General features: G+C 27.8%; 1 protein-coding gene across 3 annotated transcripts; it reads left to right on the forward strand.

Moving 5' to 3' along the window:
• The first annotated feature begins 11991 nt into the window (after window positions 1-11991).
• Window positions 11992-15236, forward strand: LOC108326099 (uncharacterized). Of its 3 annotated transcripts, none has more exons than XM_017559370.2 (6): window positions 11992-12428; window positions 12512-12632; window positions 12777-12971; window positions 13437-13548; window positions 14410-14632; window positions 14713-15236. In XM_017559370.2, the coding sequence occupies exons 2-6, from the start codon at window positions 12606-12608 to the stop codon at window positions 14747-14749; spliced, it is 594 nt and encodes a 197-aa protein (XP_017414859.1). In that variant the 5' UTR covers window positions 11992-12428; window positions 12512-12605; the 3' UTR covers window positions 14750-15236. The 3 variants fall into 3 exon arrangements, with proteins under 3 accessions (XP_017414859.1, XP_017414858.1, XP_017414860.1); XM_017559369.2 differs by having other exon boundaries at window positions 11995-12428; window positions 14724-15236; XM_017559371.2 differs by lacking the exon at window positions 12512-12632 and having other exon boundaries at window positions 11995-12428; window positions 14724-15236.
• The last annotated feature ends 1421 nt before the right edge of the window (window positions 15237-16657 follow it).

The raw sequence follows: 16657 nt of genomic DNA on the forward strand, positions 1-16657 counted from the left end.
CGAATGAATGGGGAATGGGGATGATGCCTTTGATAAATGAAGTACATTGGAGTTTGTGGTTTTGTAGTAAAGAGGGGAGAAGAAAGAAAGAAACGGATTTTGAGTTTGGTACATGGCGGAAGTAAAGAATAAGAACTTTGTCTCTTCCTTTGCATGTCCTCGTAAGTAAGAAAAGAAAACAATTTTTATGTGTGCCTTTGTTCTAGCTTTTGCCTTTTGCACCACGTTGCAGCTCACTTTTTAGCTTTACGCTTACCTCAAAGGACTGAGAACAGCTACTTCATTAGGACCATGATGAACTCCCTTGCTTTTACTTTTTACGGATGAGTAAGGTTAGATACACTTTCTATTTTCATTCATTTTGTTTATCATAAGATTTTTTTTAATTTTTTTAATATGATTCAAATTTTAGTAATTAAATTGTTAATGGTAAACTATATACGTTGATTGGTCTTATTTAAAATGACTTATTTGATATTTACTTACGTGACTCGTCTAATTGGAATTAATTTAAATAATTAACCAAATATATAAAAAGGATAAAATTCAAGAAGGGTGGATAATTATTCGCATAGGATAAGGTATAAAGGTTTCGTATGATGTTGTGGGAGGTATATACGAATTCTAGGCAAGGAGATGAAGGGAAGGGGACCCTTCTGTACTAACATGAATACATTATACGTTATTAAATAAAAAATGCATTATATGTTGGGCTTTCCATCTGTCTGTCCAATTTTATATTTATGTCATTGCCCAACTCCCAAGTAACCAATTAGGCACGAAGTAAGCCTCATATAAAAATACATACGATCTATGAATCGATTTAGCTACAAAATACATTATGGGTAAGGTTCAAATACTTCTCTGTGGGAAAGTGCGTATAAATTTGGTATAATAAAATCGTGTAGCAGAAAAAAGAATTATGGTAAAATTGTTAACTTAGCCTAAACAAATACAATTCAGGATGTATAAATACCCAACTTAACTAACTCATACACCATTTACGTAGACATCACAGTAACTAGATTTGCAGCGAATTTATTCTCATATTACTTAATGTTCAACTTGGTATCTACGTAACATATTTGGCAATGCTTCTTTCTGCAGGCATTCTCTAAAGTGTGGCCTACCTAGTATGCTATATATTTTCTCCTTTCTATAACATTTTTTATTATACAATTGTATATTTAATTTTTTTATAATAAAACTATAATTTAATTATTCAATACAATTATTTTTCATGTTGTTTAAAAATTTATTTTATATTAATTCTAAAATAAATCTGTACATTTATTTAAGACCTATGTGTTTAAAAGATTTTAAATCTTCACGGAAGAAAATCATCAGGACAAAGTCTCTTTGGTAGTTGACCTAAACAAGTTGGTGGAAATAAAATGAGAGTTACTCCCTACATCACCACATATTGTTCCTGCACCACTACATTTTTTTTAAATTTCAAAACTATTTTTTATATTTTTAAATATCCTACAATCCCACCTTTTTTCTTCAAGTTAAAAAAAAAAATTCAACGGATATGCCACGTTCGTTGAGGTTTTTTTTTTAGTTTTAAGTTTTTTAATTTATTGTATTTTAAATTAATATATAAATATTATTTAATTCTTTTTAAATTATTATTTAATTATTTATAAATTAATTTTATTTTATTTTATTTAATAAAATAATTATTATTAATTTAATTTATGTATTATTATTTAATTAATAATTAAAATATTTTAAAAAAATTTATTAAAAATATGGGACATCCGTTAAAGTTTTTATTTTTTTTCTTAGTTTTTAGTTTTTTAATTTATTATATTTTAAATTAATATATAAATATTATTTAATTTTTTAAAAAATTATTACTTAATTATTTATAAATTTATTTTATTTTATTTAATAAAATAATTATTATTAATTTAATTTATGTATTGTTATTTAAATAATAATTAAAATATTTGTAAAAAATTTATTAAAACATATGTGGCCGTTGAAGTTTTTTTTTTTAGTTTTTATTTTTTTAATTTATTATATTTCAAATTAATATTTAATTTTTTTTAAAATTATTACTTAATTATTTATAAATTAATTTTATTTTATTTAATAAAAAAATTATTATTAATTTAATTTATGTATTATTATTTAAATAATAATTAAAATATTTTTGAAAAATATATTAAACGGATGTGAATTCGTTGAAGATTTCTTTTTTTTTTAAAATAAAAACAATAAACTAAAATATAAAATATGTAAACGGATGTCAACATCCGTTGAAAGTGAAACGGATGTTGACATCTGTTTTATAGCAAGGGCAAAATAGGTATGAGATGGTGTAAAGAGCATTTGGTAGTGGCGGAGGGAATAACACTCAAATAAAATATATGAGAAAAAGATACAAGTTAAAGAAGTATTTGATTGTATGAAATAAAAAAGCGAAAAATAAATAAATAAATAAATGAGAAATAGTATTCTTCTAACTAAAAATAAGTTGATATAGTATTTAAGTTTTCTAGTCAGAACATTATGAGTTGTGTACCATAAGTCTCCAAGAATACCTCGGTTAAAGAAATGAATTTTATTTTACCAGGAACTGTGTTACAAGTTAAATGTTTTTATTTAAGGTGCATAAAAGGAATGGAAGGCCCATGGGCTCATGCTATTGGTATTAGACTTAGCCCAATCTGTAAACGAAGAAGTAAGGAACAGGCTCATCATGGGCCATACATGCATTTCAACGAGAACAGAAACCAGCCGAAGAGAGGATCGTGGAAAGGAACATGAGTAATGAGTGGATAGAAAAGTTACCTTTGAGAGTTGGAGTAAAGACAAAAGGTGGGAGAGATTTGGTGGCAGTATCATTGAAACCAAAGAAGAAAAAGAAAAGCAAAAGTGAAGAAACTTGTGGAAGAAGGCATAAAAGAAGTGAATCCAAGAAATCCATGCAATCAAATGAAAGAAGGAATCATATGTTGCGTAAAGAGTTGGGTGCTTCAACAAGTGTAACTTGGTCAGATATGGGAAATTCACAAATCACTAAGCCTATCCTATGATGCAATTAATTTAAATGAGGAGGAACTATAGGTATATAGTTATAATTGCATGCATAAATATTAGGGATTTCCGCAGCACAAAATGCACTTTGCTGCATTTATTTGTATGGAAACATTTTAAAATTTTGATACGGACAACGACACACTTTTTTTTTTATGCAAAGTATATGTTTTTAAGGAAAAAGTGTTTAAAGTAGTTAAAACCGTGAAATAAGTTCTACTTTATTTTTAGAATTCTTATGTTTAGAGTAATTCTACAAATATTATGTTGATGGTTACATAGGATTGGGTTGGAAGTGTTTGTGCAGTAATCAAAATGAATCAAACATAGCTAGTTTGGAAACAAACTCAAATAACTTATTTTGGGAAAAATCGTTTTTTCTCACGTTGGAATTGAAGCTTCATTGTGTATGGCTCCAAAAATCAACAGCTTTGTGCGATTGACTCCAAGTCTGGACCACCAATGCAGTTGTATACCACACGCATTTAGCTCATGTGTAAACAATAGGAGCATTCAGGCATCACGCACCATTCATAAATTATCATAAATGGATGTGCACACTGTAATTTTTAAATATGAAATATAACCTTATAATTTAGCTTGGCATGAACCATTTTGTTTGTCCTCTTTAGTTATTGTATTACATGTGTTAGAGTACACCTTAATTATTTTTATTTAGATGTACTAGACTCTTATACCATAAGTACATATATATTGACGGTTTAATCGACTACATATTGGCTAAGGTAACATATGTGACAAACGTTGATTACATTAATCATATTAAAATCAAAATTAAAACATTATTAGCATAACTAATTAATTAAAGACTAATTACGGTAATTAGTCATTTGGACAAGGTCCATCCAAATAAAAAAACTCGTGAAATATAATATAAATAGCACAATACAATAGATAAATAAAGGACCCATTCAATATTACAACAAGATGTGGACCTATAATTTCTTGACTTGAAGTCACTAATGAGTTGACGCCGTGAAGGTTAGTGAAGGAGGAGAATGGAAATTGTTCGATTGCAATGGAAAATGTAGGATAACCGTTGCATACGAACAAAACCATATTTACTTTGTATTTTCTACACTTCTGTTTGTAAGTGCAATAAACTATACATACAAAACATTAATCCTTTTCAATACATGCTGACTATCAAGATTTAATGAAAGCTGCCATATTTAGAGACTTTTTGTCCTACATTTTGAACGCAAGATTGATCACGGATAGACAATGAGTGGTTCAAACTTGTGTGCAAAATAAAGATTTTTTATTTTTACTTTTTGTAATTTGAAATATATGAAAAGCTTTTATATTACTATTCAATAAAGAAAACAGCTTAAGACTTGTTAGCATGGTGCATTGCATGGCTGTAATCAAATTAATGCTCTATTGTCATTAATCACACATTGATTGGACTACGTACAAATATACTGGTTAAAGACAAATCAGTCTCTAGCCTTTTATTTAAAAGATAAACCGATTTCTAACATAATGATAATTTTCTCTCTTTGTAAATGAATACTTTATTTCTCGTATAATTTTACTATATTGTATCGGTTTTTTAAATAAAATATTTGACATCGTTTTTAAATAATGTTTGTCAGTTCATTATTACTATTTTGAAAATTATAAATCATTATATTTACTATCAAATAAAGAAATTAATTTTTCATTTATAGGGATTTAATGTTAAAAATATTTTGTGTGAAATTTTATTCATATGTACCATGATGGACGTCGGAAATCAAATGATGGATTAAACAAGAAAACACGTGTGTGTTTTTGTTGCTAGCGAAGCCTGAGTGCTTGGGACAAACAAATTATATATTGAACTCAAAACTTAACTATGCAACTTGGACAACAATTATTAACTATTTATTTCTTTGTAGCAAACAACCACGTCCCTTCCCATACGATGATGATATAATATGTATTAAACATTTGTGGGTGGGTGATGAACATGGCATTATATTAATTGTGTATAGTTTAAAAGAATAAATGGTATCATTACCCTTACCTAGCTTTTGTGTTTCTGGTTATGGTCTTTCGGTTTCTATAATCAATGACGAACCATAGTACATGACTTTCCCTGAACAGGACAAAGGAATAGGAGGCCTAATGGAAAAGAAGATAGACAAGAATGTGACCACAATTTTAAGGTGGAATTTGAACCGACCGTATCGCATACCGAGAGATAATATGAAATAACAAAGAAAAGTGTTACTGTCGTATGTGGAAAACTCTATGAAATACCGAACATACTACACAACTGAATTTTTAATGTCCGACCCATTTACTCATGTTTTTCCATTACCCTCAAACAATTTTCCGTCTTACAGGAAATAACACTCAAATATAGAAATTCTGGTAAAAGTGAGTCCATCACATTTTAATATTTTTTTTCTTTTAATTTCTTTATTGGATTATTTACTAATATTTTTTATTTTTTATGGTGATAACTTCAAAACCATTTGTTAAAAATAATATTTTTTATTTAAAAAAAAGCTTGTTGATCGAGATAAAAAAAAAGTGAAACCAAACAGGGGAGATTAAAATATTGATTTTTTTATACATAGTTTGATGTATAAAATAAAAAAATAAGTGTGGATAGTGTGATTCTTATCTGCAAAATGGGTGGGAAGTTGCCATCCCCGACAGAGGCGGTGAAGTGAGGATGGAACATGGTAAGTATTATAGAAGCAATTGATGTTATTAAACGAACCTGTTTAACTCAGGACAGAGTTTAGCAAAAAAACATTAATATAATTAATACTCATATGCATTTACTCAATCGCCACGATTTAATTTTAATTTAACTCAGCTAACCTCCATAATACTAACCTATAATAGGATAATTGATCTCGTATACAACATCCCATACATAAGTTTTACAAGAAAAAATTAACATAATTGAACACAATTTTGACAATAGTTTTTTCATTAAATAAAATTAAATTACTTAAGATTTACATATCTCTAAAATAATTTAAATATGATTTTAATAAAACATAAACAATTTATATATTTATATTCAATACCACATAATAATGTATTAAAAAATATGATTGTAATATATTTGGAATAACACTTTCACCCCTCTTATTCAACTTTCATATATAGGCTAGTGGAATCCGCACTTTTCAAAATGCACGAGGCCTTTATTCGTAATTAATTAATGTTTTCTATCAGTACCACTCAAATGTGTCATGAGATGAACAAAGAAAAAAAATCATACTATTTTTATTGACTTAGTTGCCTTGTCTTTTGTCTATCCTTTTCTTTTGTTGTATATTTTATATAGATAAAACCTCTTAACAAGTACCAGAATCTCAGCTAATTGTATATCTAGAATAAAAATATAAAATTTGAAGATTCTGAACCATTACTTGCTTATAATTATTATACAATCATTTAGTTTAAAAAGAAAACCCACATTGATTATGAATTCCCAACATAAGAACTACACAAAGCATGAGTTATATTAGAGTTATCTTAAGGAAGGTGCAGCAAACAAAGTAAACTAAACAATATAAATAGTTAATAGAGATTAAATAATAATAATTATTATTATTATTTTTATTATAATTTATATCTGTAATAGATGTGATAGAATTGCTTACTTGACACGCAAGTTGTCTTGACAATAGAAAAACTAACGTGGATTTATTATGATAGTGATGAATTTGGAAAGAGTGGTCAGCACTGCAACACATCTTATGATTGACACAGTTTGCGTATTGCTACTTTTTCTTAAAAGTCACGTGTATTCTTATAAGAAGAAGTATAATAATAATTAACAATATTTTTTTAATAATATTTAACATTCTCATTTTTTTATTAGTTTAAAATTATTTCACAATTAATAATAATAATTATAAATATAAAAATAAATTGAAATACGTAAATAATATTAAAATATTGTTAAAAAGATATTAAAAAAATATTATTTTCCTAAAAAGAACGAGGCATTTGTACCCAAAGTCTATACACTATTTCTATAATTCACAATTTGTGCATATGTACGTTTGCATTATAGATCAAAAATTAATATCAGCTTTTAAAATTTTGTTGGTATTACCTTTCATGTTTTTCCAATGTTCAACAATAAAGGTAAAGTTTATCTTCATTAGTCGTTGGTTCATCTCTTATTCAAAATTTAAATCACTTCTCAACGCACGTCACGTAAGTTCAATTCCAACTCTCTAATCTACTCTTACGTAAATCTGATATATTTTACCATATAATTTAATGTTTAATTTATTTTATATTTGAATTTAAAATTTATTGTTTAATTTCATGAATATGTTTAAAGTATATAAAAAGAAATTAATTGCATTTTGGGTGGTATTTAACAAGTTTGAGTCAACAACATTTCGACTTCGGCAAAAGTTATATCTGCAGAAATCAAACTATTAAAAAACTACAAATATATGAAAAGACACCAAAATTATAAACATATTTAAAATTTAAAATTATCTAATTCTAGATAATCAAATTATTCTCATCTTACTTTTATTTAAAAAATTTCAACAAAATATTATATTTCATTATAAAATATTTTAATTTTTTTACATAAATAAATTACTCTCTAAACATTTTCAATTAAAAAATATAGTTAGATATCTTACCATCACTTCCAGATGTAATGATTGTTTGGTTTAAAAATAATATATAAAAAAAAACTTGATTGGTGATGAGAAAGTTGGATAAATTATAGAGATAAGATTGGAAAGGCATAATACTGGAATTTTGGGACTTTTGAAAGGTTAATGATTTGTTTGGTTGGGAAAACATCTACATCTAATCTTCATGATATTTGCTTCTCTTGACCAATGCTATTTTACAGTGTATACCAAATCTACCTAAAATGAAAGGTATAATAACCAACTACCTTTTTAAAATTATGTGGTTAGATACACATAACCATAACCGCCAACTGTTTTCTGTATTAAATTAATATTTTTTAAATTTACCTAAAGTATTTTACTTCATATAAAAATATCTGAGAAAAATTACCTATGTCAACAAAAATTGGTTCAATTGTTACAAGGATCCGACACACACGTGGATTCAAAATATACTTAATGTGTTATTACTAGAAACAAACATATCTTGAACTTGACAAACATCTAGTAACCTGTTTATAGAATTTTAAATAAAAATATTGGCTTTATATTTTATATATTAAATTTTAAAATTAAATAATTAAATTAATATAAATTTTATTAAATGTTACATAATTAATAATTTTATTAAAAAATATGTTTTATTTATTTATTATTAAATTTCTAATTTCATATCCTCATAATTATTTATTTAAAATTAATAATCTAACATGATTAAATATTTGTATTTTATTATGCTTTAAAAAAATATTTTCTAATTTTTTATTTATCATAATAATCTTACTTTTTGAAAATATCATTATTATAAAATAAATTTTTAATTTAATGATAAGTTGAGAAATATTATTCAATTAAAGTGGACTTTAAATTTAACTCAATCCCACAAAATCAATGAACTTTAAGTTTAACTCAACTCCACAAAATTAATTTATTTGTAGGTGAGGTATATATTATAAATTGATCTTATCTTAATGTAAGATTTACAACCATATTATATGTTAAATTTGATTTATACCTATACCTATGTATATAAATAGTGAGTTTGTAATATATTAAGAATACGTTGTCATATTATTATTCATATATATATATATATATATATATATATATATATATATATATATATATATATATATATATATATATATATATATATATATATATATATATATATATATATATATATATATATATATGTATATATATCAACGATAAAGTTTTGTTTACTTTGTATTTGTATTTAAGTTTTAAGTAATTTTCATAATTTGACCTATTCAAATTTTTTAATAATAATATTAAATTCTATCAACAGTTTGACTCAGGTGGTAGTATTTAGTTGAGTAGTCATTGTTTCTAATGCTGATAAATTAATTTACTGTGAAAATAAAACATGTTTGAAAATGGGAAAATACTCACACGGTGTGTACTCGGATTTTAAATTATTGAAAGACTATATTGATTACAAGTAGAGGAACACAAAAAGTAGAATTCGAGAAAATATAAGCTAAGAAAAAAATTACTTATTTAATAAAGTTAAAAATAGATGAAGCGAAACTATTTTAAAATTTTATAATTTAATTTATTTAAAAATAATAATAAATATTTTAGAGAATTTTAAATTACTTTTTCTCTTTTCTTTCTCTACACAACAAAACTATATTAATTTTCTCCTCCATATTTTAGATAGATCAATCATGACAAATGGATACATTATTCTCAGCTGTCATGTTGCCCAATAGATGAAGTGGTGTTATCATAGTTTGAACTTAAGAGGTTTTTTTTTTTTTTTTTTCTCTTTTATCTGAGCCAATTTGATCCTATCTTTTAAATAAATTGAATAAATTGTTGAATAAAAAATTAAAATCGTATAAAAATAGAATGGTCGTTGTCAATATGTAAAATTTTCAAATTTTTTGGGAAATATATTTTAATTTTCTTTATATATAGTTTTTTTTTTCAAAGAAACTGCTTGATGATCCAAAGAATAACTCAAAACTTGCATTTGAATGGAATTGGTTCTGATTTAGGTTTACAAAATAAAAGAAGTACACTTAAAAATGACATTCAATCTTTATTTTATGCAATAACTATAAATTAAAATTTAGATAACATATAATTATAAAGGTAAAATTTAAAGTTTAAGATACAAAATTTGAATAATTTTCATATAAGATAAATATGAAATATTTAATTATTATATATTAATATTTTTTGTCCAATTATATATTTTCATATAAATTAGGAAAAGGTTATATTTTTATGACAACATTTTTTTAAAAATAGTTATAAAATATATGGATAAGTTTTCTAACATTACTATATTTACGTAATTTAATTTAAATTTAAATTTAAGTAAAAAAGGAGCTTGAATGTTTCAAACTAAAAATATAAATAAATGACTATCCATATTAGGGATGCCAAAAAAATCTGCGACGAATATTTGGTACCCGCGGATATTTATTACCTGTGGGTTGTGGATAGCGGATTTTTTAATATCCGCTTATAAATGGATCAGGTGTGGGTATTATACTATCTGTACCTGCGGATATCTGTTACCTAAAAAATAAAAATAAAAATTTAGTTTACATTTTATCAAGTTAAATTTAATTAAAATTAACATTAATTTATATTTTATAAGGTTAAATATAATTAAACTTAAAATTTAATTTAATATATATTATATTTTATATATTTTTTGTAATTTTATTTAAGTTTTATTATAATATTTTATAAAAATATATTATTTTAAATATTTACGAGTATCCGTAGGTTTTAAAATATCCGCGCATATTTTTTAAGCGGATATCCGTGTGGATAACGAATGTATTTTTCTTTGTCAGCTCGAGTTGCGGATAGCACTATCCGTTCCCAACTCGATCTGTTGTGATCCCTAATCCAGATATCATTATACAAAAATATAAAAATATAAGAGTTCACCAGTGTAATATTTTAAATAAATTAAGAAAACATATTTCTCCTTTATCCATTTTTATTTTAACTTAATAATTGATCGATTGAAGAGGCGAAATTTTACATTTGATGTGTTTAATTACTATTGCTTTTTGATAGTTTTTTTTTATTACTTTGATGATAAATTAGTTTTATTCGTAATATTGTGATTACTATTCGATGTGTTTTTCACATTACAGTAAACACTTTAACAGTATGATTTTTAAAGTTTTTATAATATTTTTTAAACCACTATACCATCATATTTTTTATTGACGAATCAAGTTATTTTGGTTATTAACTAAACAACTCTTAATTTTTTTAAAATTTGTAAACTTCAAAAAGTGAATTATTTAAATTATATTTGTCAATTAAAACATATTATTCCTTGTTTGTAACGTTATGAAAAATATTTGGCCTAACTAACTCAGAATTTAGATCCTAACGGAAATTTTAGTTCAACAAATTGAGTTAACTGACTGACAGCTGAGCTATTGGTCCGTCAAGTTAAAACTCAAGTTGACTTGTGATAAATATCTTTATAATTTTTGAAATTGTGAAATTTTGTTTAAGGGGGTATTGGTACTTGGTAATTAAGAATTTAAAATTGGTATTTTATATACGAGTTTGAATTTAAAATTAGTATTTTTAGTTAAACTTTAAATATATAAATTAAAACATAAAATAGTTTAAATTGATTAAAATGTGTAATTAATTTAAAATTTTGAATTTTAAGATAATAACTATTAATACAGGTATTATTCTTGAAGAGAGAAGAGACAAAATTAAGTTTCCTTAAAAAAGTTACCAAGTATATAAAGGTAAGTTTGTTTTCCAAAGTTATAATAAAGATAAAAATAAATACAACAACAATGATTAAAAGAGAATATAGGCGTAAGTGCAAAATGGATTGGTATACTTAAAATGGTTTACTGAAACTAATTTCCTTAATCATACGAAAGCGTACATTTACGACATTATTTTTTCAAACAAAATTATTCCAGAAATAGCAAAAAAATTAATAATCATTATCCTTTCCTGTTCACAGCAATATCAAGATTCAAATCAACCGTTATAATTTATGAGAAAATAAGTTAAAAACTATTTTATATAGTAAAATGTAAAAATAAGCTCCATTTCTTTTTGTAATTAACGAATAAAATTAAATTTCATAATATTTTATTTATTTATTGATGGATATTTGAAACATTTTTTTTCACACAGTCATTAAATGTTAATTATTATAGTTTTAAAAAAAATTGTCCTCTGCAAAGATGTACTTATCTGTTACACGTCAGAGATTCAAAGTAAAGTACATTGGATATAACAGAGCAGAAAAGCAAAGATGGTGGTATAAAGATTAAACAAAGACGATAGAAAAGAAGGCTAAGACGGAGTCTATTTTGCAATCAAACCCCTTCTTACTTCTCTGTTTATGTATGTCTGCATATCTTTTCTTCCACAGAACAAACCCCACAACCCGCATGATCATCATCATGATGGCGATGTCCTTCTCTCTCTTTTCCCCTTACACTCTTCCCATCCATTCTTTCGTCTTTTCCTCTTTCTTTCTTCCACAAAAAATCACCCACTTCTAATCAGACAAAAACAATACTTCTTATAACTCCATCCATTTCCACAAAAAATTTCACCATAACAAACCAACACCTTCCTAACTGCCCTTCTATATCTGTCCTCTGCATCCTTTACTCATTTTCACTGCCATAATCACTTTTCCTATAATCCTGCAACCGAAAGAGGAACAAAGAAGAAACTTCTGTATCTTCACGGGTATGTTCTGTTTATTTTTATTTTTATTTTATATATAATCTTAACCGTTTTGACTTATGGGGTTCGTTTTCATTTGCAATCAGGTGCTGTATAGTTATAGCCTGAGCTGTGCCCCATTTCATAGGCAACTTTTTCTCCTTCGTTATCCCTTTTTCTTCTTCTTTCTGTTAAAAAGTGATGGAAAGGGAAGAAATTCCTGAGTTGGTAAGGATTTCTTTTACGGGTTTTCTCTCTTTAAGACTGTTCCATTGAAAATTTGGGTCTTCGGGTTCTTCGATTTTCGGTCATCACACTCCTCCGTAATTCTTAATCCTTGTAGCTTTGTTGACATGGGTTTCGCTTTTGTAGAATTCGGGTGATTCTTCTTCTCGCGAGGCTTTGGAATCCGAACAGAAGAACATGGGTACCCAGAGAATCTCTGTTTCAGATCACATAAACGCGTTTCAGTATTCAGCTGACGAAGCTGATAGCTTTGTGATTGACATGGATTCCTTCTCTTCCGCCGTCAACAAAGATAGCATCAATACTAATTCAAGAATTACAGTAAGATCCTTTTATGTTCTGTTTTAAATTGTATTTTACCACTTATATTTACTTTCTATTAATTATTTGGCACATATTGCAACCAAAACAGGATCGGTGGTGTTTTGTTCTTCTTGCAATTAGTACAATGTAGACTAATAATTGGGGCATTAATGAAAGTGAGAAGGAGAACACACACGTTATCGACTGTTGTTAAGCCTTTGCGGCCATTGAAATCGAATGTCTTTCTCAAGCTCTATTATTATTATTAATTCTCCGCCCCTCAATTCCCTCACCTTAACTATAAAATTAAGTTCAAGAAACGTTGAAATTTTGATGAAGCTATTTAATACTTTCATTAAAGTTTCACCTTTATGTATCCCTTGCTTAACTCACCACCCGGAGTTGACTTGTTCAGTTATTCAATATTGGCTATTAAACTCAATATTTTTTCACGTCATTGATTGATTGATTTCAACGGTACAGTTGCAGCGGAACCTTTCCAGAAAAGGATCTCAGCGTGGGGGCGACAGGAAGGTGAATGGCAATGTTACACTTCATGATAGGGATACTGTTCCAACTACATGCTCACCAAAAGGTACCATACACCATTGTCTTTGCGAAAAATTGTGAACTCATTAATTGTATTATTCTAATCTAAACTATAGTATAGTATGTTTTGTTTTGTTTAGAATTAGATCTTCATTTGAGTCTCTTCATGTGCATGGTAATTTGCAGATAAGTATATAAAAAATATGTACCACATAAAGAACATATGAGAGGATCCACATATCTTTTTGTATTTTTCTTACTATCCTGGACCGAATGATTCGCCAACTCGAGATTTGTCTTCCTGTGTGTCGTGTTGAAGATAGTTTTAATAAAACTACAAGCAGTCGCTTTTGTTTCTATTTTTTACAATTATGGAACTTGGGTTCATCGATATGCTTATTTGTGGACACGGGTGACAAAATTAGAGGTATCATTTAAATATTTCAGCACCAACCTGTACCTGTGATGCCAAAGTGTTTGTCCCCTGATTCTTAGGTCTTATTGCTGTATAACTGTCTGTTATGAATATACTATTGTTGTGAGTATCATTATCTCAGATCCAATGTAATTTAGCTTTCGGAATATAATGACATCAACATGATTAAAAGTCACACTGGGATTGCGTCCATAAAAAATTATGATGGCGGTGAAATTAGTTCGTCCTAGTCCCCGGTAGGTGGAGATTAGTTCGGGTGAAAAACAGGAAACCTACTATGAGAACGTGTCAATTAATTAAAGCTCAATGAAATAGAATTCTGGGTCAACCATGTGTATTTCTACAGACATTACAGATCATGAGATTGATATTAATATTAATATCTTGTTGGTAACCCATTCTTGGGGCCACAGGTATTGTCATTATCAGAAATTGAGACAATATTGTGATGTGGGTTTTATGGAACTGCAGCTGCTCTAGCAGGATCCTGCAAGGCTGAAAAGTCAGCGACGGTAGCAGTAGGGTCCACGCAACATTCCACAAACACACAGGTTCATCATCAGATTACTATTACTGCCAGTAACATGTGCACCACCAACACCGAAAGCAAAAGTGTAACCAGAAGAAATAGTTTTAAACGACCTTCTTCTTGGCTCCTTGATCCTAGAAGAGTTCTTATTTTCTTCGCCACCTTGTAAGATTCAGCTCTTATTAGCTTCGGTACTTGTATTCTGTTCTGTCCTTCACCCTATGTTATGTGTCTTAATTTCTCAGCTCTGAAACAGGTCAAGCATGGGAACAATGTTGCTAATATACTTCACTCTTACTATCAGCAAGCAAAGTGCAGATGAATAAGGGGGTTGAAAGCAGTTAGTTATGCCACTGATATAAATGGGACAAATGAAATGATGGGTTGTGTAAAATCTAGATCCTAGGATTGGAGCAAAACTCAGGAACAAGAATTTTGAAGACAAATTTGTAAGACTTTCAATAGGCAACTAAAATTTCCACCACCTTGACGTCAGAATCAGTTACCTGTGGGGGGCTACGAAAGGCAAATTCAATGACATACTGCACTATGATAAAGGGGGAAGGAATATTTTTTTGTGTGAATGGATTACAGCAACAGATAAAGATCACATGTAAGAGAGTGCTCTATAGTTTATTTGGAGTCTCATCAAAGGGCATAGCGGTGTTGGGGATCAGAAAGTCCCTCTTTGCTCTTTCTAATCCGTCCTTATTTTTATTCCCTGTATCTTTTGTTTAGATCATGTAATGGCAAGTGAAACTTTTTCTAATGTGTGTAACTTCAATGTTTACTGTGGGAAAAAGGTAGGGGAAAGTAAACCAAAACCCATAAGAGCTACTTACCTACAAGCTAGAAAAGTAGGCACAAACGGCATGCGTGCTAAAAGACGTTTTTTTTCTGTCTGGATGAAACTGTAATCCACGAGTGCCTTTTGTAGGGCCAAAGAATGTCTATATATTAGGAAACCTTTCGGAATAAACTCTGTATGGAAGATTAAGATTAATTTAGTAAGTTTTTGTCTGTTGAGTACAGTGGTCTATATAAAATGTAGCATGTCAAAGTTGGATCCTTTTCCTTAATAACCGTATTAAGATAAATGTTTTCATTGGCACAAGATATAAACAGTCATGCGAGTTTTCGATTGCGGACTTGAGGACCACCCTCAATTACTGTAAGTGTTAAAAATTTGTCCTCAACCATATTAAGAGATCAGATGGACATGAGCTAACAATTATTCTAAGGTTGCAGCAAAACTGTTAATCCACAATCCCAGTTAGGTGAACAAACATTAGCAACCCAACCAACAACCAACAAAATTTGTGAGTTATTGAATTTCACAATGCGAAAGAAAAACAAACAAACCCCTTGCTATCCACCTGCTCATGCTTTTGTGCCCGTAGGCAAGTTTGGTACACCAGCAAGTTTACGTAAATAAGGTAAATGACATTAGTTGCTTGGAATGTAAGATTTTAACATGTTTAGTATGTCATGTATTTTTTCTAAAAGTGTTGCCAACCAAACTACCATAAAATATTAAACTCCACCAGATATTTTGGCAAGAAAATCGATGGCTTACATACCAATAAATATTCCCAGCATATATCAGTAAGTGCAACTAAGATCCAACAAGATAATAAAGCCAACAGTCATGAGGGATACTTCACTATTTTGGTGGAAACAGAACTTCCTTTCCCTTGAAGGAAAAGAGCATTCTACTTACTCATTATGCTCCATGAGAATTTTCACAAAAGGAGAAGTCGCCAGCACTCACTAAAATTTTTTAAAGCAGTTTTGCAATTCATCAGTAGGTTCACCAGACACGTTCAACTCTTTTTCAGAATCGAATTACTTGTGATACAAGCAGTTGATGGTAGCATTTCACCATATACCTGTAATGATATCTAAGACAAATCTGCTGATTGCCTTTCAAAAAAAGTCATACCTGCTGCTAGTTAGAAAAAGAATACCCAAAAAGTAAGTGACATATAAAATTTAATTTTTATTACTGTAGCTAAACACATCATTCATATATATATATATATATATATATATATATATATATATATAATTTTAATCTCTTTTAGTTATTTTATATATCATTTTAAATGTTTTTTAGTTCATACCATCTAAATTTATAGAGTAAAAGAAATTAAAATCGTATGTATTGTATAAGTACTAAAAAATAATGTA

Source organism: Vigna angularis, chromosome 3 (assembly GCF_016808095.1).
Source record: "Vigna angularis cultivar LongXiaoDou No.4 chromosome 3, ASM1680809v1, whole genome shotgun sequence".
NCBI classification, from domain to species: domain Eukaryota; kingdom Viridiplantae; phylum Streptophyta; class Magnoliopsida; order Fabales; family Fabaceae; genus Vigna; species Vigna angularis.